Source organism: Giraffa tippelskirchi, chromosome 9 (assembly GCF_054371585.1).
Source record: "Giraffa tippelskirchi isolate mGirTip1 chromosome 9, T2T-mGirTip1v1.2.pri, whole genome shotgun sequence".
Lineage (NCBI taxonomy): Eukaryota > Metazoa > Chordata > Mammalia > Artiodactyla > Giraffidae > Giraffa > Giraffa tippelskirchi.
The window spans coordinates 107,966,559-107,993,982 of NC_137283.1; the positions used below are offsets into that span (position 1 = coordinate 107,966,559).

The window sequence follows — 27,424 nt, forward strand, 5'->3', positions numbered from 1 at the left end:
CTGATCACTTCTCAACAAAGCCACCATGAAAAAAAATTTCTTTAGCACTTTCACAATTTTCCAGAAAAGGAGTGTATTCCTGGTTCAGACAATGCACTTTTCATCTTTTCCAAGGATAGTATAAAACACTGCACAAATCACTTCCCATGACTGCTCTGGGATCTTATAAAACTGCAATTTCATTGAATAGCAAGCATATCATCCAAATAGGTTGTTAGAGGACTAAATGGCTTTAGAGTGAAAGTTAAGCACTAACTGATCACTGTGAGAAGTCCCTCAATTCAAATGCGTGACTTACAAATACACTAATTATATAGCCAAACTGCTGCCTTCTCCCTGCTTTTAGTAGATGAAGGTCCTCAAAAATCTCTCTCAGAGTGCAATCTATCTAGAGCAATTGCTAAAAGAATTCTAATCTGATTCTCACTCTTGCCACTCCCTATCACAGTACTTTCACTAAGGAAAGCTACTTCCTTCCCCAAGAGCAAATGTATACATATACGTATGTACATGAATATAGGGATTTTCTAAGACTGCAGAAAGTGAAGTTTCCGACACCTCTATCTACAATTTAATATTAACTTTCCCACAGAAAAAAGAGAATAATGGTTTTATATAGTGCCACTACTATTCCAACCATGTCATAAAAATACTGTTTCTACATCTATTTGTGGAAATGTTTTTTTTTTAAAGTAATACTGTTCACAGGTAACAAAACTTAAACAGCACAACAGAAAATCTACTCCTGGACCATTGATTCCCAACCACATTTACTGCTTTCCCCTCTTTGAAGATAACTACCAATAGCAGATTCTTGAGAACAGAAAGAAAAAATATTTTTCATATACCTAAGTACTATTCTTTCTGTGACTCTCCTGTCATATACATCAATCAGCAGGAAAGATTCATCAGATTCTAGAAGCTTGGCCATCTTTTCAACTATATTATTACTGGTTCAGTCCTTACACTGCATCCTTGTTGCTGATGCTACACTCTTGGATTTGATGAGGATGACTAATTCTTTTCTTAGGCATTTCCCCCTCCATTTCTATGGATCTGAAGACTGAATCTGCATGGTTCTATTAAGGAATATGTAATGGAAAGAGCTCTGGATTGAGTCATATGTCCTGGATTCTTTACTGTTTCTGACACTTAACTAGCCAGTAATCTTAGTTGTCACTTCCTTTCTCTTAGCTTTGAAAAATATAAAATATTATGTAAATATACAGTGGTAGAAGTAGCAGTGATAATAAACTCTTTATCATTCTTTTCTTGGGAGTTTCCTGTATTTCTATTTCAGAAATTTTTTTGACTTGTCAGGTTTTCCTTGCCCCTAATTAGCAATGTAATTCCTCTCCCTGACTAATACATGTATGTATATATATACATACACATATGCACATATATATAAATATATATATATATAGTCTTGACACTAAACTAGTTCTAAGGTTCTTATCATTTTACATTTCTAGAAATATTACTTTTATAGGGACTTCTGTTTATACAATGCATTTCTATTCTCCCTAATGAGCAAAGGTATCTATAACCTGTATTGTTTAATAAGGCATAGTGGCTAAGAGGTGGGTTCTGCAGCAAGACTCTTTGGAGGTGAATCCTGTGTGATCAGAGGTAAGTTTCTTAAATCTTCTATGGTTTCCCCTACCTATAAAATGAGAATAATAAGTCTATATACCTATTTCAGAGAATTATATGTAATAAATCAATACAAAGTTCTTAGAATACAGCTTGGCTCATAGGAAGCACTCAATAAATGTTATTGATATCTAAAAACCTCTATATTTTGAATATTATATCTAAAATTTTGTTAGTATTATCACTGATGTCCATAATGATACTGAGAAACCACAAAATCCAAAAATCCCTCTTAACTATCAAAACCTAAACTATATCCATCTTATTCTAATATTATGTCATACTATGAAGTTTGCCAACAGGTACTCTACAAATGGTATATAAGATGACTTTTCACAAGGTGAATTCACAAAGTGAATTTCCCACAATATTTAACTTACTTATAGTAGTAACTTTACAATACTGCTGTACAAATCCAATTTTTATACCTAAAGCCTTCTCTACATTCAGTCCTCCTCAAACAACCATATTACTTTGGGGGTTGTCCTAATATGTTTGTTTTTTATTTCTACTCAAGATGATCATTTATTTCTTATCAAGTACTGACCACCATTTCTCTGAATTTTAAGAGTTCAAATCTGCCCAGATGTCCCAAAGGCACCTCAAACTGATATCTAAATTTAGTACATCATCATTCCCCTGGAAACTTTTTCTTTTATGTTTTTAATCTCACTTAATGGTACCATTCTCCCTACCCCTCAACCCTCAAGTCCTGAGGATTTCAACACCTAAAACACTTCTTGAATCATCTATACCATCGCATTCTTACCACCACTTACTAGGTGTCTTAGCCTAGGCCTTCATCATTTTTTGCCTGGACTACAATGGCCTCCTAAAGTGATTTCCCTGTCACTCATCTTGTCCCTCTAAATCTATACTCTTCTCTGCCTCTAGACTGATCTATCTAAAATTATAATCCAGTCATGTCACTTCAGAGAAGGTAATGGCAACCCACTATAATATTCTTGCCTGGGAAATCCCACAGACAGAGGAGCCTGGTGGGCTCCAGCCCATGGGGTTTCAAGAGTCAGATATGATGGAATGATCGAACCATCACCATCACCACCACCATGTCACTTCAATGTCTAAAACACTTCAATAACTCCTCACTGCTTTCAGGATAAAGATCATACATGTTCTCAGGGCATACAGGGCCCTCCATAACCCATTCTCTGTCAATCAAGTTCTTTTCTTCTGCCTATACTGCATGAACATATGTTTCTAGTGTTCATATTGTTCTTTTTCCTAGAACAGTCTTACCTATTATGCAAGACATAGTTTATCAGTTAATCTGTCCATGAAGCTTTCCCTTTGCATACCTATATGCTTAATATATTATATTGAAATAATTTGATTATGTTCTCTCCATTAAACTGAAAACTGAGAGGACAGGGATCAAGTCTCATTCATCTTTAAGACCTTAGTACCTAATTCAATACCTAATAAATGCTTACTAAACTGAAATGAATTAAAAGCCTAAAAGCTATGCAGAGTTCCAGGATAAATTCTACTGACAAGTCATCTCAATATGAGGTAAAAGGACGATGTCTATGCCACTGAGACAAAAGAGGGTTTGAATGACTCAGGAATGCCTGAGTTATTCTTTCAAAAAGTAACACACCTAGGATTGTCTCCTTAGCATCAGAGCTCAATATTCATAATTCTAGTTCTTATTCCTATTAGCAAGTTGCAGTATCTTAACCACATCGACTTTTAACCCATATGTCTGAAGTGAACAACTCTTCTAAAGGGCTGAAGTAATCTATTGAGGGCAGAGTTGTTGACAGGCTAATCTGTAAAGAGACACCATTAAGCCCTTATGTTTTTTTCAAACTGGACTTGTTGGCACAACTGTTAAGGTCTTAACATGAGAAATAGCATATGTTACTGAATAACACAGAGGGCAAAAGGACAAAACCAGATTTTCCTGCCTAGCTGAGGTAGAAGCTTAGTTAAGATGTCAAAATACATTTTACTTAAAACACATCTGTGAAAATTTATATGACCCTCCTCTTAAAATTTCCAATTCTTCATTAGTTTTCAATGTGTATACTTTATTCTAGCTAACTATATATATTATTCTAGCTAACTATAACTATATAGTCAAATGTAGATGAGCTGAGGGTCTCTCAATGTTTCACTAGCAGCCAAAGTACAAGAGGCATAGAGAAGACCCTATTAAGATGGCTAAACATAAAATAGCTTCATTGTTCCTAAGAAGTTTTCTTGCATCCAAACAGCCCACACCTGTGACTGTGTCTACATAAGTCACTTAAGACTCAGATGACTTTTTAGCAAAGCAAATGCTAGGAATCTGAATAATTTTCAGATTCCATTCCACTTCAGTTATAACACCATTTGCTAAGTGCCTAAATGTGCCAGATTTCGTGCTAGACATGGAGGTAGAAAGAGAAAAAGATCACAGTCTAAGGGGAAATAAACTCAATGTCTAACCAACATGACCCAGATAATCACGATGGTGTGATCACTCACCTAGAGCCAGACATCCTGGAATGTGAAGTCAACTGGGCCTTAGAAAGCATCACTATGAACAAAGCTAGTGGAGGTGATGGAATTCCAGTTGAGCTATTTCAAATCCTCAAAGATGATGCTGTGAAAGTGCTGCACTCAATATGCCAGCAAATCTGGAAAACTCAGCAGTGGCCACAGGACTGGAAAAGGTCAGTTTTCATTCCAATCCTAAAGAAAGGCAATGCCAAAGAATGCTCAAACTACCACACAATTGCACTCATCTCACACGCTAGTAAAGTAATGTTCAAAATTCTCCAAGCCAGGCTTCAGCAATACGTGAACCGTGAACTTCCAGATGTTCAAGCTGGTTTTAGAAAAGGCAGAGGAACCAGAGATCAAATTGCCAACATCCACTAGATCATCGAAAAAGCAAGAGAGTTCCAGAAAAACATCTATTTCTGCTTTATTGACTATGCCAAAGCCTTTGACTGTGTGGATCACAATAAACGGTGGAAAATTCTGAAAGAGATGGGAATACCAGACCATCTGACCTGTCTCTTGAGAAACCTGTATGCAGGTCAGGAAGCAACAGTTAGAACTGGACAGGGAACAACAGACTGGTTCCAAATAGGAAAAGGAGTACATCAAGGCTGTATATTGTCACCCTGCTTATTTAACTTATATGCAGAGTACATCATGAGAAACGCTGGGCTGGAAGAAACACAAGCTGGAATCAAGATTGCCAGGAGAAATATCAATAACCTCAGATATGCAGATGACACCACCCTTATGGCAGAAAGTGAAGAAGAACTAAAGAGCCTCTTGATAAAAGTGAAAGAGGAAAGTGAAAAAGTTGGCTTAAAGTTCAACATTCAGAAAACTAAGATCATGGCATCTGGTCCCATCACTTCATGGGAAATAGATGGGGCAACAGTGGAAACAGTGTCAGACTTCATTTTGGGGGGCTTCAAAATCACTGCTGATGGTGATTGCAGCCATGAAATTAAAAGACGCTTACTCCTTGGAAGGAAGGTTATGGCCAACCTAGATAGCATATTTAAAAGCAGAGACATTCCTTTGCCAACAACGGTCCATCTAGTCAAGGCTATGGTTTTTCCAGTGGTCATGTATGGATGTGAGAGTTGGATGGTGAAGAAAGCTGAGTGCCGCAGAATTGATGCTTTTGAACTGTGGTGTTGGAGAAGACTCTTGAGAGTCTCTTGGACTGCAAGGAGATCCAACCAGTCCATTCTAAAAGAGATCAGTCCTGGGTGTTCATTGGAAGGACTGATGTTGAAGCTGAAACTCCAATACTTTGGCCACCTCATGTGAAGAGTTGACTCATTGGAAAAGACCCTAATGCTGGGAAGGATTGGGGGCAGGAGGAGAAGGGGACAACAGAGTATGAGATGATTGGATGGCATCACTGACTCGATGGACATGGGTTTGGGTAAACTCTGGGAGTTGGTGATGGACAGGGAGGCCTGGTGTGCTGCGATTCATGGTGTCGCAAAGAGTCGGACACAACTGAGGGACTGAACTGAACTGAACCAACATGGGCCTTTGAACTTACTCTAAGCTAGTATTAAGCTGTTGTTGTTGTTCAGTTGCTAAATTGTGTCCAACTCTTTATGGCTCAGTGGACTGCTGCACGCCAAGCCCTTTTTGCCTTTTCATACTGTTCATGGGGTTCTCCTGTCAAGAATACTAGAGGGGTTTGCCATTTTCTCCTCCAGTGGACCACATTTTGTCAGAACTCTTCACTATATAGACCCATCCGTTTTGGGTAGCTGTACACGGCATGGATTATATCTTCATTTAATTACCCAAGACCCTTTGTCAGACAAGGCTATGATCCATGAAGGGAAGTACTAAGCTGGCATCCCACAAAATGTGGGGTTGACCCTCCAATGCTGCTTTCATTGTGGTAACTGACCAGGTTTGCCAGTCCAGCTCAATGAGCTCTGCCTAAGACAGACTCAATTTCCTTTAACATGACAAACTTTCATCTTTGAACTAAAAACTTTCTATTGGCTGCAAACTAGATTTCACTGAAAGATATACAAGGGGTGCAGCACAGCAAAACCAAAAGGCACAGCCAAAACTATTTGCAGTGATAAGTTAAATAATTACCAATATCATTCTTATGTACATGAATCGGAGAAGGTGATGGCACCCCGCTCCAGTACTCTTGCCTGGAAAATCCCATGGACGGAGGAGCCTGGTAGGCTGCAGTCCATGGCGTCGTGAAGAGTTGGACATGACCGAGTGACTTCACTTTCACTTTTCACTTTCATGCACTGGAGAAGGAAATGGGAACCCATTTCAGTGTTCTTGCCTGGAGAATCCCGGGGACAGGGGAGCCTGGTGGGCTGCCGTCTATGGGGTCGCACAGAGTCGGACACGACTGAAGTGACTTAGCAGCAGTATGTACATGAATATAGCTAAGAACTTCTTATAATTACATTATATATAAATCCATGATATTTTATGATGCTAGCTGAGAGATTAGAGTACCTGGAAAGAGGTTTGACAAAAAACCAAAAACAACACATAAACTGTTTTATCCCCCTGATTACAAGAGTAATACATACTCATTCTACAAAATTTGGAACTCACAGAAGAAAACAACAATCACTATAAACTCAAGCAGTCTAAGACTGTTAAGGTATTTGTATACTATTTTGGTAACTACGGTAGCTCAGACAGTAAAGAACCTGCCTGCACTGCAGGAGACCTGCATTTGATCCTTGGGTTGGGAAGATCCCCTGGAGAAGGAAATGGCAACCCATCCAGTATTCTTGCTTGGAGAATTCCATGGACAGAGGAGCCTGGCGGGTAACAGTCCATGGGGGTCTCAAAAAGTTGAACACAACTGAGCAACTTTCACTTTCTTTGGTATCTATTAAATCAGTCTTTATTATTTTAACCAAAGTTCAGTCAGTTCAGTTGCTCAGTCACGTCCTACTCTTTGTGACCCCACAGACTGCATTTCGCCACCAGGCTTCCCTGTCCATCACCAAGTCCCAGAGCTTGCTCAAACTCATGCCCACCGAATTGGTGATGCAATCCAACCATCTCATCCTCTGTTGTTCCCTTCTCCTCCCGACTTCAATCTTTCCCAGAATCAGGGTCTTTTCTAATGAGACAGTTCTTTGCATCAGGTGGCCAAAGTAGTGGAGATTCGCTTCAACCATCAGTCCTTCAAATGAATATTCATGACTAATTTCCTTTAGGATGGACTGGTTTGATTTCCTTGCAGTCCAAGGGACTTTCAAGAGCCTTCTCCAATTCCATAGTTCAAAAGCATCAATTCTTTGGCACTCAGCTTTATAGTCCAACTCTCACATCCATACATGACTACTGGAAAAACATTAGTTTCGACTAGACAAACCTTTGTCAGCAAAGTAATGTCTCTGCTTTTTAATATGCTGTCTAGGTTGGTCATAACTTTTCTTCCAAGGAGAGTTTTTTAATTTCATAGCTGCAATCACCATCTTTGGTGATTTTGGAGCCCAAGAAAATAAAGTCTCTGTTTCCATTGTTTCCCCATCTATCTGCCATGAAGTGATGGAACCAGATGCCATGATCTTAGTTTTCTGAATGTTGAGTTTTAAGCCAACTTTTTCACTCTCTTCTTTCACTTTCATCAAGAGGCTCTTTAGTTCCTCTTCACTTTCTGCCATAAGGGTGGTGTCATCTGCATATTTAAGGTTACTGATATTTCTCCCAGCAATCTTGACACCAGCTTGTGCTTCATCCAGCCTGGCATTTTGCATGATGTACTCTGCATAAAAGGTAAATCAGCCGGGTGACGATATACAGCCTTGACGTACTCCTTTTCCTATTTGGAACCAGCCTGTTGTTCCTTGTCCAGTTCTAACTGTTGCTTCTTGACCTGCATACAGATTTCTCAGGAGGCAGGTAAGGTGGTCTGGTACTCCTATCTCTTCAAGAATCTTCCAGTTTGTTGTGATCCACACAGTCAAAGGCTTTGGCATAGTTAACAAAGCAGATGTTTTTCTTGAACTCTCTTGCTTTTGCTATGATCCAACAGATGTTGGCAATTTGATCTCCGGTTCCTCTGCCTTTTCTTAATCCAGCTTGAACAACTGGAAATTCTCAGTTCATATACTGTTGAAGCCTCACTTGGAGAATTTTGAGCATTACTTTGCTAGCGTGTGAGATGAGTGCCATTGTGCAGCAGTTTGAACATTCTTGGCATTGCCCTTCTTTGAGACTGGAATGAAAACTGACCTTTTCCAGTCCTGTGACCACTGCTGAGTTTTCCAAATTTGCTGGCATATTGAGTGTAGCACTTTCACAGCATCATCTTGTAGGATTTGAAATAGCTCAATTCGAATTCCATCACTTCCACTAGCTTTGTTCGTAGTGATGCTTCCTAAGGTCCACTTGACTTCACACTCCAAGATGTCTGGCTTTGGTGAGTGACCACACCATGGTGGTTATCTGGGTCATGAAGATCTTTTTTGTATAGTTCTGTGTATTGTTGCCACCTCTTCTTAATATCTTTTGTTTCTGTTAGGTCCATACCATTTCTGTCCTTTACTGTACCCATCTTTGCATGAAATGTTCCCTTCGTACTTTTCTTGAAGAGATCTCTAGTCTTTCCCATTCTATTGTATCCCTCTATTTCTTTGCATTGATCACTGAGGAAGGTTTTCTTATCTCTCCTTGCTATTCTTAGGAAGTCTGCATTCAGATGGTTATATATCTTTCCTTTTCTCCTTTGCCTTTTGCTTCTCTTCTTTTCTCAGCTCTTTGTAAGGCCTCCTCAGACGACCATTTTGTCTTTTTGCATTTCTTTTCCTTGGGGATGGTTTTAATCACTGCCTCCAGTACAATATCACAAACCTCAATCCATAGTTCTTCAGGCATTGTCTATCAGATCTAATCCCTTGAATCTATTTGTTACTTCCACTGTATAAACATAAGGGGTTTGATTTAGGTTATACCTGAATGGTCCAGTGGTTTTCTCCACTTTCTTCAATTTAAGTCTGAATTTGGTAATAAGGAGTTCATGATTTGAGCCACAGTCAGCTCCCGGTCTTGTTTCTACTGACTGTATAGAGCTTCTCCATTTTCGGCTACAAAGAATATAATCAACTTGATTTCGGTATTGACCTCTGGTGATGTCCATGTGTAGAGTTGTTTTTTGTGTTGTTGGAAGAGGTTGTTTACTATGACCAGTGCGTTCTCTTGGCAAAACTCTGTTAGCCTTTGCCCTGCTTCATTTTGTACTCCAAGGCTAAACTTACCTGCTACTCCAGGTATCTCTTGACTTCCTACTTTTGCATTCCAGTCCCCTATAATGAAAAGGACATCTCTTTTTGGTGTTAGTTCTAGAAGGTCTTGTAGGTCTTCATAGAACCGTTCAGCTTCTTTGGCGTTAGTGGTTGGGGCATAGACTTGGATTACTGTGATACTGAATGGTTTCCCTTGGAAAAGAACAGAGATCATTCTGTTGTTTTTGAGATTGCACCCAAGTACTGCATTTTGGAGTCTTTGGTTGACTATGAGAGCTACCCATTTCTTCTAAGGGATTCTTGCCCACAGTAGTAGATATAATGGTCATCTGAATTAAACTCACTGACTCTGGTCCATTTTAGTTCACTGATTCCTAAAATGTCTATGTTTACTCTTGCCGTCTCCTATTGACTACTTCCCATTTACCTTGATTCAGGGACCTAACATTCCAGGTTCCTAAGCAATTGTTCTTTACAGTATCAGACTTTACTTCCATCACCAGTCACATCCACAACTGGGCACTGTTTTTGTTTTGGCTCTGTCTCTTCATTCTTTCTAGAGTTATTTCTCCACTCTTCTCCAGTAGCATATTGGGCACCTACCGACCTAGGGAGTTCATCTTTCAGTGTCATATCTTTTTGCCTTTTCATACTGGTCATGGGGTTCTCCAGGCAAGAATACCAAAGTGGTTTGCCATTGCCTTCTCCAGTGGATCATGTTTTGTCAGAACTCTCCACCATGACTTGTCTGTCTTGGGTAGCCCTACACGGCATGGCTCAGTTTCACTGAGTTAGACAAGGCTGTGATCCATGTGATGATCAGTTTGGTTAGTTCTCTGTGATTGTGGTTTTCATTCTGTCTGCCCTCTGATGGATAAGGATAAGAGGCTTGTGGAAGCTTCCTGATGGGAGAGACTGACTGTGGGGAATCTGGGTCTTGTTCTGATGGTCGGGGCCATACCCAGTAAATGTTTAATCCAGTTTTCTGTTGTTGGGGAGACTGTGTTCCCTCCCTGTAATTTGGCCTGAGGCTAAACTATGGTAGGGGTAATGACAGTAATGGTGACCTCCTTCAAAAGGACTTATGCCCGCACTGTTATATTCAGTGCCTCTGACCCCACAGCAGGCCAGTGTCAACTCATGTCTCTGCCGGAGACTCCTGGACACTCACAGCCAAGTCTGGCTCAGTCTCGTGAGGACATTGCCCCTTTCTCATGGTGCACCCAAGGTTTTGTTTGTGCCCTCCAAGAGTCCATTTCCCTAGCCCTGTGGAAGTTCTGTAATCAAATCCCACTGGCCTCCAAAGTCAAATTCCCTAGGGGTTCTCAGTCCCTTTGCCAGATCCCCAGGTTGAGAAATCTGTTGTGGGTCCTAGAACTTTCTTAACAGTGCGAGAATTTCTTTGGTATAATTGTTCTGTAGCTTGTGGGTCATCTGCTTGGTGGCTCTATGGTGGGACTAATCACGACCTCCTCCAAGAGGGCTTATGTCACACGCTGCGTGTCCCAGGTCTGCTGCAGCCAGAGTTCCTGTCCCCGTGGCAAGCCACTGCTGACCCGTGCCTCTGCAGGAGACAGTCAAACATTCAAAGGCAGGTCTGGCTCAGTCTCTGTGTGGTCTCTGGGTTCTGGTGTGCACAAGGCTTTGTTTGAGCCCTCCAAGCATCTCTGGTGGGTATGGGGTTTGATTCTAAACATGGATTGTATATATAATACAACATGTTTATGTAAATTGCCTTTCTACTTAATAATATATAATAAATATTTTCTTGTATCATTAAATATTCTTTTAAAGTATATTTTTTTAGTAGCAGTAGATAAATACTTCGGAGAAGGCAATGGCACCCCACTCCAGTACTCTTGCCTGGAAAGTCCCATGGACAGAGGAGCCTGGTAGGCTGCAGTCCATGGGGTCGCTAAGAGTTGGGCATGACTGAATGACTTCACTTTCACTTTTCCCTTTCGTGCACTGGAGAAGGAAATGGCAACCCGCTCCAGTATTCTTGCCTGGAGAATCCCAGGGACGGCGGAGCCTGGTGGGCTGCCGTCTATGGGGTCGCACAGAGTCGGACACGACTGAAGTGACTTAGCAGCAGATAAATACTTATGTAAACTACTTTTTTTGTTCATTAAGATACAGTCTAGAAAATAGTATTAAGTTAAAGACAGTTTTGATGCTTCTGATACATACTGTCAAATTGCCTGGGGCTATTTTAGATGAAGAGGTTACTGTTGCTTAGACTGAGACAAAGTCTTACAGTTCACAATTCTCACCATGTCTTGAGACTATTTCTCCAATTTATAATATTCTATTTTAGGCAAAGTTTATCTTGGTTAGCTTCTTATTAAAACTTTATGACAAATCAGTTTAATAGAAAAAATAAAAACTATACATATATAGAGTAATATATATCAATCTGCCTACTACATTGTTAATAAAAGTATCTCTAAAATGCTTAAACAGGAGAAAATGAGATTCTAGAAAGTACCTACAACAAATTTCCTTCTTTGTTAAAACTAAAGCTCGTATGTGTGCATGTATGCTCAGTCACATGCAACTCTCTGCGACCCCATGGACTATAACCTGCTGGGCTCCACTGTCTATGGATTTTCCATGCAAGAATACTGGAGCAGATTGCCATTTCCTACTACAAGGGATCCTCCCAACCCAAGAATCAAACCTGTGTCTCCTCCAGGCAGACTATTATTTTTAATTTATGTATTTATATTAATTGGAGGATAATTACTTTACAATATTGTGATGTCCTCTGCGGTACATCAACATGAATTGGCCATAGACATATATGTGTCCCCCTCTTCCTGAACCCCCCTCCTACCTCCCTCCCCACCCTAACCCTACAGGTTGTCACAGAGCACCTGCTTTCAGTTCCTTGGGAGTTTGGAGGTCATCAAATTCCCACTGGCTATTTTAAATATGGTAATATATATGTTTCAATGCTATTCTCTCAAATCATCCCACCTTTTTCTTCTCCCACTGTGTTGAAAAGTCTGTTATGTCTGTGCCTCCTTTGCTGCCCTGCACATGGGATTGTTGGTATTGTCTTTCTAGATTTCATACATATGTGTTAATATATGATATCTGCTTTTCTCTTTCTGACTTACTTCATTCTGTATTATAGGTTCTAGGTTCATCCACCTCATTTGGACTGACTAAAATGCAATCTTTTTTATAGCTGAGTAATATTCCATCCCAACCTTTCATGAAAAGATAGGCACAATAAAGGACAGAAATGGTATAGACCTAACAGAAGCAGAAGATATTAAGAAGTGGAAACAATACACAGACAAACTATACAAAAAAGATCTTCATGACCCAGGTAATCACAATGGTGTGATCACTCACCTAGAGCCAGACATCCTGGAATGCGAAGTCAAGTGGGCCTTAGGAAGCATCACTACGAACAAAGCTAGTGGAAGTGATGGAATTTCAGTTGAGCTATTTCAAATCCTAAAAGATGATGCTGTGAAAGCGCTTCATTCAATATGCTAGCAAATTTGGAAAACTCAGCAGTGGTCACAGGACTGGAAAAGGTCAGTTTTCATTCCAATCTCAAAGAAAGGCAATGCCAAAGAATGCTCAAACTACAGCACAATTGCACTCATCTCACACGCTGGCAAAGTAATGCTCAAAATTCTCCAAGCCAGGCTTCAACAGTACGTGAACTGTGAACTTCCAGACGTTCAAGCTGGATTTAGAAAAGGCAGAAGAACCAGAAGTCAAATTGGCAACATCCGTTGGATCATCGAAAAAGCAAGAGTTCCAGAAAAACATCTTCTTCTGCTTTATTGACTATGTCAAAGTCTTTGACTGTGTGGATCACGACAAACTATGGAAAATTCTTAAAGAGATGGGACTACCAGACCACCTTATCCTGCCTTTTGAGGAATCTGTATGCAGGTCAAGAAGCGACAGTTAGAACTGGACATGGAACAACAGACTAGTTCCAGATCGGGAAAGGGGTACATCAAGGCTGTATATTGTTACCCAGCTGATTTACCTTATATGCAGAGTACATCATGAGAAATGCTGGACTGGATGAAGTACAAGCTGGAATCAAAACTGCTGGGAGAAATATCAATAACCTCAGATATGCAGATGACACCACCCTTATGGCAGAAAGTGAAGAGGAACTAAAGAGCCTCTTGATGAAAGTGAAAGAAGAGAGTGAAAAAGTTGGCTTAAAACTCAACATTCAGGAAACCAAGATCATGGCATCTGGTCCCATCGCTTCAAGGCAACTAGATGGGGAAACAGTGGAAACAGTGAGAGACTTGATTTTTGGGGGCTCCAAAATCACGGCAGATGGTGACTGTAGCCACGAAATTAAAAGACGCTTGTTCCTTGGAAGAAAAGTTATGACCAACCTAGACAGCATATTAAAAAGCAGAGACATTACTTTACCAACAAAGGTGCATCTAGTCAAAGCTATGGTTTTTCCAGTAGTCATGTATGGATGTGAGAGTTGGACTATAAAGAAAGCTGAGCACTGAAGAATTGATGCTTTTGAACTGTGGTGTTGGAGAAGACTCTTGAGAGTTCCCTGGACGGCAAGGAGATCCAACCAGTCCATCCTAAAGGAAATCAGTCCTGAATATTCATTCAGGACTGATGATGAAGCTAAAGCTCCAATACTTTGGCCACCTGATGAGAAGAACTGACTCACTGGAAAAGACCTAATGCTGGGAAAGATTCAAGTCAGGAGGAGAAGGGGACAACAGAGGATGAGATGGTTGCATGGCATCACCGACTCAATGGACATGAGTTTGACCAAGCTCTGAGCGTCGGTGATGGACAGGGAGCCTTGCATGCTGCAGTTCATGGGGTCACAAAGAGTTGGACATGACTGAGCGACTGAACTGAACTGAATATTCCATTGTGTATATGTACCACAACTTCTTTATCCATTCACCCGCTGATGGATATCTAGGTTCCTTCCATGTCCTAGCTATTGTAAATGGTGTTACAATGAACACTGGGGTACATGTGTATTTTTCAATTCTGGTTTTTCAAGTTATATGCCCAGTAGTGGAACTGCTAGATCATACAGTAGTTTTATTCCTAGCTTTTTAAAGTAATCTCCATACTGTTCTCCATAGTGCTTGTATCAGTCTGCAGTCCCACCAACAGCATTCTTTCCAGCATTTATTATTTGTAGATTTTTTGATGATGGCCATTCTGAATGGTGTGAGAGGATACCTATAAGAAGACACTGATGAAAGAAATCAAAGATGACACAAACAGATGGAGAGATATAACATGTTCTTGGATTGGAAGAATCAATATAGTGATAATAACTACACTACCCAAAGCAATCTATAGATTCAATGCAATTGTTATCAAACTACCAACAGTATTTTTCACAGAACTAGAGCAAATAATTTTACAACTTGTATGGAAACACAAAAGACCCCAAACAGCCAAAGCAATTTTGAGAAAAATAAACGGAACTGGAGGAATCAACCTTCCTGACTTCAGACTGTACTACAAAGCTTCAGTCATCAAGACAGTATGGTACCAGCACAAAAACAGAAATATAGACCAATGGAACAAGATAGAAAGCCCAGAGATAAATCCATGTACCTATGGGCATCTTATCTTGGACAAAGGAGGCAAAAATAAACAATGGAGAAAAGACAGTCTCTTCAACAAGTGGTGCTAGGAAAACTGGTCAACTATATGTAAAAGAATGAAGTTAGAACACTTTCTAACACCATACATGAAAATAAACTCAGAATGGTGAAAGACCTAAATGTAGACCAGAAACTATAAAAACTATGTCTTAGAGAAAAACATAGACAGAACACTCTCTGACAAATCACAGCAAGATCCTCTATGACCCACCTCCCAGAGTAATGGAAATATAAACAGAAATAAACAAATGGAACCTAATTAAACTTAAAGCTTTTGCACAATGAAGAAAATTATAAGGTGAAAAGACAACCCTCAGAAAGGTAGAAAATAACAGCAAATGAAACATCTGACAAAGAATTAATCTCTAGAATAAACAAGCAGCTCATGTAGCTCAATACCAGAAAAACAAACAACTCAATCAAAAAAGTGGGCAGAAGACTTAAACAGACATTTCTCCAAAGAAGACTTACAGATGGCTACTAAACACATGAAAAGATGCTCAACATCACTCATTATCAGAGAAATGCAAATCAAAACTACAATGAGGCAGGCGGATTCTTTCCCACTGTGCCACCTAGAGAGCCCCTTGGAAATCACCTGGGAAGTCCCCAGGAAATCCCAAGGGCTGCAAGAGACATGGGTTCAATCCCTGGGTCAGGAAGATCCCCTAGAGTAGGAAATGGCAAACCCACTCCAGTATTCTTGCGTGGAAAACTCCATGGACAAGGGAGGTTGGCAGGCCTACAGTCCATGAGGTCACAAAAAGTCAGATGACTGAGCATGTACTCACAGTAAAGCTCATATTGTTGTTGTTATTCAGTCCTATCCAACTCTCTGCAACTGCATGGACTCATAAATACAGATAAATCAAAACTGCTAAACTCAATTCTGCAGAATATTTATAGTCTTTTATAATATATTCTTCATATCTGTACTAAAAGGCAAAAATCTAAAAATTATCAAGCAATACTTGAAAAGTATTTACAATAATTTACAAAGCCTTTACACATCAAATTCTGTACTAACAAGTTTAAAAAGTGGCACTACTTTTATTACAGTTATTTTTTAATACATGAAGAAACAAGCAAGATTAAGTGACTTGTCTAATAAATGGTAAAAACAGTATTCAAATCAGGTCTCCAGACTCTAAATATGGTGCCCTTCTGTTTCTGTACTGCTTTCAATAAATCATAGATGATCTAATTTTCTCTATATTTGTCCTCAGATCACAAATAATATTAACAGATTTTCCTAATGTTATTTATTTGAGCCAATATTAAAATAAGTTTGCATTCCCTGAGTACACACACTGATAATGGAGGGGGAGGTACCTAATATAACTGTTGAGAGCAGACAGATGCGAGCTTAAGGTTAACACCTTTCCTTTGTATAAATCCACACATAAACATGTCTGACTGAGCATAATACAATTTGCAAATTCTTTTCCAAAGAAAACAAACATTTTATCTAACAGAACTGTTTTCCCTTCAAATATACTACTATGAAGATAACAACTGAGAAAAATATATCTTTAAAGTAAATTCTATTCTCGCCTTTAAAAAAAAGTACACACAAATACTCAAAAAATAAATATTTCCTTCCATTTTTCCCTCCTACCCACCAAGCCCCCAACTGCCTCTAACAATGAAAGAATAAAAAAATTAACAACAGATGGTTTAATTGGTGATTTTCAACTTTTACAAAGCCATCGACTGTCAATAATATAGCATTATCTTTAACATACTTGTTAATTATAGTTTGTGTAATTTACTTAAGTTGCTTTAAGAAACTTAGCTTTATTTTAGCAAGATTTGGACATATCTGCCTTCCTTTATAGTTCCTTAAGAGCAGAGACATTTTATTTTTCTATTATCCACTGACCTATTATATGATAGTTATTCAGTAAATATTTGTTACGGTGATTCAATTAATGTAGAAATACATAAAATGAAACACATCTAATAATTAATAAACATTCATTAATATATGTAATGCATATATCCTACTACTCTGAAACCAGGATTTAACCTTAAATTATATTTGGCTTTTGCACAGCAAAGGAAACCACTGACAAAATAAAAAGACAGCCTACTGAAAGGGAGAAAATATCTCCAAATGATATGACCAATAATATCCAACATATATAAACAGCTCATACAACTCAACATCAAACAAACAATTCCATTAAAAAATGGACAGAAGAATGAACAGATATTTTTCCTAAAAAGAAGATGTTCAGCATAGCTAATCATCAGGGAAATGCAAATCAAAACCACAATGAGATATTACCTCACAGTTGTCAGAATGGCTATCAACTAAAAGAACACAAAAAACAAGTGTTGGTGAGGATATGGAGAAAAAGGAACCATCATACACTGTTATAGGAATGTAAATCGGTATAACCACTAAGGAAAACAGTATGGAGATGTCTCAAAAAATTAAAAATAGTACTGCCACATTCCTAGGTATATATCTGAAAAAAATAAAACAAAGGCACAAATTCAAAAACATACATGTACCTCAAGAGAAAAACAAGTGCTGTATGATATCACTTAAACATGAAATCTAAAAATTACAACAAACTAGTGAATATAAGAAAAAATAAACAGCCTCAAGATATAGAGAACAAACTAGTGGTTACTAGTGGGGAGAGGGAATGGGGGAATATAAGGATAGAGAATTAAGAGGTAAACCTATTATGTACAAAATAAACTACAAAGATATATTGTACAACATGGGGAATAAAGCCAGTATTTTATAATAGTTAATGGAGTATAACCATCAAAAATATGAATCACTATATGGTACACCTGTAACATATAATACTGTACATCAACTATACTTCAATAAAAAAAGAAAATAAATAAAAGATGAGGCAAGCAACAAGCAAATGAAACCAAATGTTAACAAATTTTTCATTCCAAGAGGTAGGTGAAAGGGTTTTATTAATATTATGCTATTCTTATTTTTCATTTGAAATATTTAGCTTTTAAATGACACAAACTTTTAATACCTTACCTCTACGTATGTATATATTCAAGTAAAATATCTGGATAAGGAAAACAAGAATAGAAAAAAAAATGAAACCAACAGTGAAATTTGTCTATAAAATTTGTCATAAATTGTATGTAGCTGCCTAGTGAGTTGACTCACAAATATTTCAATAAGGGCAAAGTGAATATAGACTTTTAAAAAAACAATAATTAAAAAAAAAATCTATTAAAGTATGCCAGAAATACAGGAGATTCACACATTTGAAACATATTGCAGTAAATCTGGTAGGCTTTCCAATGGCTCAGTGAGTAAAGAACCTGTCTGCCAATGCAGGAGACACAGGAGACGCATGCTTAATCTGTGGGTCAGGAAGATCCTTTGGAGAAGGAAGTGGAAACTCACTCCAGTGTTCTTGCTTGGAAAACCCTACGGACAGAGAAGCCCGGTGGGCTACAGTTCAAAGGGTCACAAAGAGTCAGACACAGCTAAGCACTCACACATACTGCATAGTAAACATCAAAGACAGATGAACTAGAGAAAATACTAAAAGAAAAAAAGTACTGAAATAGTAAATCTGATTTAAGTGGTTCATTCATTTATTCTTGAAAAATAGGAACAAAATAACACAAAAAAGAAAAAGGAATGCTTTTCTAAGAATAGTATGTATGATAATGTTTTAGGAAATAGGTGTTTCAAGGGTGAAAAGAACATAATTCAAATCAGTCTTGTTAAGGAAAGAATTCTAATCAATTTTGTTACAGACACCTTAAAAATAAAATCTAAAGATTCAAAATTTAAAAACCTTTATGATCCATCTGGACAACACACACACACACACACCAAGGTACATACACATAATAAATAAATGGTTGATAAACTATTTTTCTACAAGCGAAAATTAAAAAAAAAAACAAACCTAGTATTTGGAAGTAAATCTATTTATGTTACTAAATGATAGATGATTAGGAAAATTTCCTTTAAAAACATAAACTGAAGTCAGTCAAAATATAGAGAGATAATATTTAAGGTTCAGATGGCTTCAGTATTGCACAGTATAAAAAGGTGAAACTGCTGGAGAGAAACCACAAGTGGGCTTTTGCAAGCCTATATGACTAGGCAAGGGCTTCCCTGGTGGCTCAATGGTAAAGAATCCACCTGACAATGCAGGAGACACAGGTATGATTTCTGGGTCGGGAAAATCCTCTGGAGAAGATATGTTTAAAACAAGAGTGATTTGAATTATGTTCTTTTCACCCTTAAAACACTCCAGTATCCCACTGACAGAGGAGCCTGGCAGGCTATAGTCCATGGAGTTGCAAAACTTAGTGACTAAACGACAACTAGGCAAAGTTGCAAAGAAATCTCAATATGAACAAATAACAGGGGTGTTTGATTGAAGCAAAATATTCCTAATTGTAGGCAGTCTTTCCAAACAATCTGCACATACACCACTCAGCCAGCTTAACAATATATAACAGTAGAGTACTGAAATGGAGCTGTTAGTCCAGTCTCCTGATTGTTCCAGATAAAGCTTCCCCTGACCCCATCTTTGGGTTGACTTCAAGCCTCTTGCTCAAGGAATACTTTGGAAGAACAAAACTTACATAGTTGTAAAGATTCAGCATATTATTTGTTCTTTCTAAATTTCTGTCACCGTTTAATATTATTGATCAAAATGAATAATTTCAGAGCAGAAGGAACTTTATCAATAAAAATATAAATGAATCAGGCACACATCTTATAAGAAAAAAAAAAGTTGTTCAGTTGTGTCTGACTCTCACATCTTTCACCAAAAACACTCTACCTTGAAACATAAACCAGTAGCGTAAAACACAAAGCTATAAAACTTCTAGAGGGTAACACAGAAGAAAACCTAGGTGACTCTGAGTTTGGCAATGACTTTTTAAATACAACACCAAAGGCATAATCCATGAAAGAAAAACTGACAAGTTTGTCTCTATTAAAATTAAAAACTTCTGCTTTACAAAAGACACTGGCAAGGGAATGAAAAGATGAGCCACGGACTGGGAGAAAGTATCTGCAAAACATATATGATAAAGAACTTGTGTCCAAAATATACAAAGAACTACTAAAACTCAACAACAACAAACCAAACCAATCAGTTTTAACACTAATCTTTTAAAAAGACCTGAACAGACACTTCACCAAGAAGATATACCAGGTGGCAAATGAGCATATTAAAAAATGCTCAACATCATATTTCACTAGGGAATTGCAAATTAAAATGAGATATCATTATTTACCTACTAGAATGGCTAAAATCCAAAACAATGACAAACGCCAAATGCTGAGAAGGATGTAAAGGAAGAGGAACTCTCATTCATTGCTGGTGGAATGCAAAATGGAAGAGTCACTTTGGAAAATAGCTGGGAAATTATTACAAAGCTAACCATAAGTGATCATGGTGTGGCCTAGAGCTAGATATCCTGAAGTGTGAAGTCAAGTGGGCCTTAGGAACCATTACTACAAACAAAGCTAGTTCAGGTGATGGAATTCCAGCTGAGCTATACCAAATCCTAAAAGATGATGCTGTTAAAGGACTGCACTCAGTATGCTAGCAAATTTGGAAAACTCAGCAGTGGCCACAGGACTGGAAAAAGTCAGTTTTCATTCCAATTCTAAAGAAAGGCAATGCCAAAGAACATTCAAACTACCGTACAATTGTGCTCATTTCACATATTCGCAAATGAATGCTCAAAATCCTTCAGGCTAAGCTTAAGCAGTACGTGAATCGAGAACTCCCAGATGTACAAGCTGGATTTAGAAAAGGCAGAGGAACCAGAGATCAAATTGCCAACAACTATTGGATCATAGAAAAAAAAAAGGTGGGGGGGGAATTCCAGAAAAACATCTACACCTGCTTCATTGACTACACTGAAACCTTTAATTTTGTGGATCATAACAATCTGTGGAAAATTCTTAGAAATGGGAGTACCAGACCAACTTACCTGTCTCCTGAGAAACCTGTATGCAGCTCCAGAAGCAACAGTTAGAACTGGATATAGAGCAACTGACTGGTTCAAAACTGGGAAAAGGAGTACTTCAAGGCTGTATATTGCCACCCTGCTTATTTAACTTATGTGCAGAGTACATCATGCAAAATGCCAGGCTGGATGAAGCACAAGCTGGAATCAAGATTGCTGGCAGAAATATCAACAACCTCAGATATGCAGGTGATACCACTCTAAGGCAGAAAGCAAAGAGGAACTAAAGAACCTCTTGTTGAAGGTGAAAGAGGAGAGTGAAACAGCTGGCTTTAAAGCTCAACATTCAAAAGCTAAGATTATGGCATCCAGTACCATTGCTCATGGCAAAAAGATGGGAGAAAAGGGGAAACAGTGACAGATTTTATTTTCTTGGGCTCCAAAATCACTGCAGATAGTGACTGCAGCCATGAAATTAAAAGACGCTTGCTCCTTGGAAGAAAAGATATGACATGCCTAGACAGCATATTAAAAAGCAGAGACATCACTTTGCCAACAAAGATCTATATAGTCAAAGCTATGGTCTTTTCCAGTAGTCATGTACGGATGTGAGAATAGGACCATAAAAAAGCCTTAGAACCAAAGAACTGACGCTTCTGAATCGTGGTGCTGGAGAAGACTCTTGAGAGTTCCTTGGACAGCAAGGAGATCAAACCAGTCAATCCTAAAGGAAATCAACCCTGAATATTCACTGGAAGCACTGATGCTGAAGCTGAAGTTTCAATACTTTGGCCACCTGATGCAAAGAGCCAACTCATTGGAAAAGACCCCGATGCTGGGAAAGATTGAGGGCAGAAGGAGAAGGAGCGACAGAGGATGAGATGGTTGAATGGCATCACCTATGCAATGGACATGAGTTTGAGCAAACTCCAGGATATAGTAAAGGACAGGGAAACCTGGCATGCTGCAGTCCATGGGGTCACAAAGAGTCAAACATGACTTAGTGACTGAACAAAAATAACAACAATAAGATTACCATATAATCTAGCAATCATGCTCCTAGCTATTTATCCAAATAAAAACTTATATCCACAAAAAATCTGCACAAGTGAAAACTTATGTCCACAAAAACCTGCACAAAATGTTCACAGCATCTTTATTCATGACTGCCAAAAACTAGAAGCAACCAAGATGTCCTTCAACAGGCAAATAGATAAACTACAACCACACAATGGAATATTATTCAGTGATAAAAATAAATAAGCTATCAAGCCATGAAAAGACATGGAGGAGCTTTAAATGTATATTTGCTAAGTGAAAGAAGCCAGTCTGAAAAAGCTACGTACTGTATGATTCCAACCACACGACATTTTGAAACAGCAAAGCTATAAAGATAGTATAAAGATCAGTGGTTGCCAAGGGTTTAGGGAGGGAGAAAGTGTTAGTCGTTCAGTCATGCCCGACTCTTTGAGACCCTATGGACTGTAGCCCGCCAGGCTCCTCAGTCCATGGGATTCTCCAGGCAAGAATACTGTAGTGGGTTGCCATTCCATTCTATTAGGGGATCTTCCCAACCCAGGGATCGAACCCAGGTCTCCTGCACTGCAGGCAGATTATTCAAGGAGAGAGACGAAAGTGTGAAAAGATAGGAGCACAGGGAATTTTTAGGGTGGTGAAACTATTCTATACGATACTGCAATGATAGATAAATGACATTATGCATTCGTCAAAATCCATAAAATGTAGTGTGAACCCTAATGCAAATTATGGACTTTGCTAAGAAAAAAAGAAAAAATATATAGTCCAACTCCCCTCATTTTACAGTCAAAGTCTCTGAGGCCCAGAAAGACCAAGAGACTTGCCAAAAATTACAAAAAAAAAGAAGAGCTCATGCCATAGCTGCAATCTGTTTTTATGGATAAAATTAAAAAAACTGCACTGTGATGGATATCAGAAGTTGTTAATTCAGCCCTGTTAAAGCTTGAGCTGGGCTACTATTAAAAGTTAAGACCCTTGAGGCTTTCTGACAGTGAGATATTAAACACAATAAGGGTACAAAGGGATAAAGAACTCAGCTTAAGTTATGATTCTTTCATTTTAAGCACAACTGTAAAGAAGAGGCTAAACAATTGGAACTGATAAGGTGGCACCTCAAGAAAGCAGAAAGTTTTTCTTCAGGGAAGGCTGAATGAACATCTGAGCTCTAATTTGGTATTTGAGCTCTACACTTAGGACCAAAAAGAAAAAAAATCTGCAATGAGAAAAGAGTTACCACTAACAGTTCTTTATCAGGAAGCAGATAGATATGGATTCCATCCTGGGCCTGCCATTTATTAGCTATGTGTTATGGGGAAAGTTATTTCAACTCTCTGGACTGAGCCACCAGGGAAATCCAAGAATATTGGAGTGGGTAGCCTATCCCTTCTCCAGGAGATCTTCCCAACCCAGAAATCAAACCGGGGTCTCCTACATTGCAGGTGGATTCTTTACCAGCTGAGCTACCAGGAAAGCCCATGCTGCTGTATACTCAGTGCCAAACATAGAGTGTGGCCATATTAGGTTTTCAATAAATACTGAACTGCTGTTTAGTCACTAAGTCATGTTGACTCTTTTCCACTCCATGGACTGTAGCCCACCAGGCTCCTTTGTTCATGGGATTTTCCAGGCAAGAATACTGGAGTGGGTTGCCATTGCCTTCTCCAGGGGATCTTCCTGATCCAGGGATCGAATTCTCGTTGACTGAACAAATGAATGCAAATACTGGGCTTTCATTCCTCCATTCCCTAACAATGAAAAAGGTCACTGAAGGAAAATGGCATTGCCTTCTTTAATAAATAAAACTGAGATCTAAGGTTGACAATGAAAGAAGAATCTCTACACGCAGAAAGGCAATTTATGAGTTAAATCCATGAGCTCCAGTTCTTGTCTTCAATATTGACTTTCCCCTTGGAGATCTCATTATCACTGTCCCTCTTCACTAGCCTTGTTGAGAGAAGAGTGTTGCTCCCCTTATAATGCTTGTGCCTTGTTAGATCTACGATTATGACTCCCTTATATATCTTGATACAGCAAAGATAAAGTTACAATATTTAAATAAAACTTTACCAAGGCCAGAAGATAATAAAAGAGAAGAAAATACAGACATCAAAAAAGAAATCAGGCAGTGAATCTTAAAAGTTAGGATTTTTCTCTCTGGGCTTTTTAGGCCCTATTCTATGATAGTTCCTGATCTACCCACAACTGGTGAATAAGAATCCATGCTTACAATAACCCCTCCTTAAAGACTAAACCTAGGAAAGAGAAGCCCAGAAGAATCCAGGGTTACCTATCCCCACCTAGGTAAATCATTTTATCCAAGCTGTATTTTCCTGATCTGGAACCTACATTTTTGGAAGAGCTGAACAAGGGAAATGTCAGTCCTTTAGGAGAGACTCTCCTATATTCAGGGAGCTGCTATGGTTTTACCCTATAGGCCATCCCAAGTCAATCAATCTTTATCTCAATTCAGCATGCGTGCGTGCTCAGTTATGTCCAACTCTTTGCGACCCTGAGGGATTTTCCAGGCAAGAATACTGGAGCGGGTTGCCATTTCCTTCTCCAAGCAATCTTCCCAACCCAGGGACTGAATCCGCATCTCCTGTGTCTGCTGCATTGCAGGCAGATTCTTTACCACTGAGCCACCAGGGAAGCTCAATATTTCTTGAGCTCAATATTGAATCTTAATAATTCAATATTATTATGGGAATATGTGCCAGATGCATACACTGCAGGATAACAGAGACTACCTACTGTCAAACCATTCAGCAACTTTAGCTCTCTAGAAATGTGAGTCGGAGAAGGCAATGGCACCCCACTCCAGTACTCTTGCCTGGAAAATCCCACGGACGGATAGGCTGCAGTCCATGGTGTCGCTAAGAGTCGGACATGACTGAGCAACTTCACTTTCACTTTTCAGTCTCATGCATTAGAGAAGGAAATGGCAACCCACTCCAATGCTCTTGCCTGGAGAATCCCAGGGATGGGGGAGCCCGGTGGGCTGCCGTCTATGGGGTCGCACAGAGTCAGACACGACTGAAGCGACTTAGCAGCAGCAGCTGCAGCAGAAAAGTGAGTAGCATTCTACAAGCTGACTAGTCATTTCTTCTTGAAATTTTAAAACTCCTGGTTGCCCATTTCCGGGTTATTCTCTTTCTTCTCTGGTTAGTTTCAGACTCTCACTCATGCTTGTGTCATGCTCAGTCATGTCTGGCTCTTTGCAACCCCATGGATTGTAATCTATTAGGTTCCTCTGTTTATGAATACTGGAATGGGTAGCCATTTCCTCCTCCAAGCAGGAGCCAGGGATCGAGCCCATGTCTTCTGTGTCTCCTGCATTGGCAGGCAGATTCTTTACCACTGAGCCACCTGGGAAGCCCAGTTTCAGACTATCCTGGCTCTTATTCTGCATTTTCACCATAGCCAATTGAGTTGTTCCCATGGTTAGAGTATAACACTAACACAATGGTTATGAGTAAGCTTTGCATCAACTCTAGCATTTTTTTTTTTTTTTGTGATTATTTGAGCTCTTTACTTGAGCCTAAAAGGATATGATCAAATAAAGAGGTATAAGAACATAACATGTGACTCAGTATCTCAGTTTAGGAACTTTTTCACTCTCCTCTTTCACTTTCATCAAGAGGCTCTTTAGTTCTTCTTCACTTTCTGCCATAAGGATGGTGGCATCTGCATATCTGAGGTTATTGATAGTTCTCCCAGCAATCTTGATTCCAGCTTGTGCTTCATCCAGCCCAGCGTTTCTCATGATGTACTCTGCATACAAGTTAAATAAGCAGGGCGACAATATACAGCCTTGATGTACTCCTTTTCCTATTTGGAACCAGTCTGTTGTTCCATGTCCAGTTCTAACTGTTGCTTCCTGACCTGCACACAGGCCTCCCAAGAGGCAGGTCAGGTGGTCTGGCATTCCCATCTCCTCCAGAATTCCCCACAGTTTACTGTGGTCCACAAAGTCAAAGGCTTTGGCATAGTCAATAAAGCAGAAATAGATGTTCTTCTGGAACTCTCTTGCTTTTTCAATGGTCCAGAGGATTTTGGCTGGTTTGATCAAGCTTGGCTTGATTTTGATCAAGCTGGTTTTAGAAAAGGCAGAGGAACCAGAAATCAAATTGCCAAAATCCACTGGACCATTGAAAAAGCAAGAGAATTCCAGAAAAACATCTACTTCTGCTTTATTGACTATGCCAAAGCCTTTGACTTTGTGGACCACAACAAACTGTGGAAAATTCTGAAAGAGATGGGAACACCAGACCACCTGACCCTCCTCCTGAGAAACCTGCATGCAGGTCAGGAAGACCCAGAGGGATGGGATGGGGAGGGAGGTGGGAGGGGGGTTCAGGATGGGGAACACATGTAAACCCATGGCTGATTCATGTCAATGTATGGCAAAAACCACTACAATATTGTAAAGCAATTAGCCCCCAACTAAAATAAATAAATTTATTTAAAAAAAAAAAAGAAACAGCTTGAACATCTGGACTCTAATCACATCCATTTCTTGAAATTCAGTTTTCTTGTGTTCTAGATTTGATGGTACTGCCCAAAGATCAGGGAGTTTCCTTTAAGACATTCTCATGGCTCATGATCCTCATTGGCTTCCCATTTGTTGTTCAGTCTTTCAGTTGTGTCTGACTCTTGGCAACCCCATGAACTCAGCCCACCAGGTCCCTCTGTTCACGGGATGCTCCAGGCAAGAATACTGGAGCGGGCCGCCACTTCCCTCTCCAGGGGATTTTTCTGGCCTGGGATCAAAACCATGTCTCCTGCTAGTCTCCTGTATTGCAGTAGATTCTTTACCACTGAACCACGAGGGAAGCCCATACCACATACAATATTTATATATCGATGTTATACATAAATATGGTGACACTAGTGATAAAGAACCCACCTGCAAATGCAGGAACACAAGAGACTCAGGTTCGATCCTTGGATTGAGAAGTTCCCTTGGAGTAGGAAATAGCAACCCGCTCCAGTATTCCTGCCTGGAGAATCCCATGGACAGAGGAGCCTGGGAGGCTACAGTACATAGGGTTGCAAAGAGCCAGGCTGACTGAAGTGACTTAGCATGCACACATGCATGACTCACAATCCTTGTTGGCCTCCCATACCCACATACAATATAAATATATCTACGTCATATATAAATATATATATATATATACACACACACACACACATATATTTAAATTAAAAGCAGAGTGTTGTCTATTATGCAAGCAACACAAGTTGTCTAGTCCTTAAAGTAGATCCAATAGAGAAATTCTTGAGCTGTCCTTGTTTGGGGTTGATTTACACCCTCTCTTGAAACTGATTCTACTCAAAATGAATTTTAAAGCTTACACAACTGAGCTTATAGCTAATTTTTTTTTCTTCTTCATAAAT

At 39.2% G+C, this 27,424-nt stretch overlaps 1 protein-coding gene across 23 annotated transcripts in view; it reads right to left on the reverse strand.

Annotated features, from left to right (window-relative positions):
- Nucleotides 1-27,424, reverse strand: part of CEP57L1 (centrosomal protein 57 like 1) — an 86,228-nt gene that overhangs the window by 48,307 nt on the left and 10,497 nt on the right. For 3 of the 23 annotated variants that reach the window (XM_081526780.1, XM_081526791.1, XM_081526796.1), the window contains one exon: nucleotides 4,150-4,356. The exons of 16 other annotated variants lie outside the window; for them this stretch is intronic. Coding sequence is in view for 4 of the 7 variants with exons in the window: in XM_081526775.1 (XP_081382901.1) it covers nucleotides 6,262-6,390 (129 nt within the window). In the remaining 3 variants the exon portion in view is untranslated. Of the gene's footprint in view, nucleotides 1-4,149; nucleotides 4,357-6,261; nucleotides 6,429-7,181; nucleotides 9,589-27,424 lie in introns of those variants that run through there. 4 more of the 23 variants (XM_081526774.1, XM_081526772.1, XM_081526775.1 and 1 more) reach the window with 3 other exon arrangements.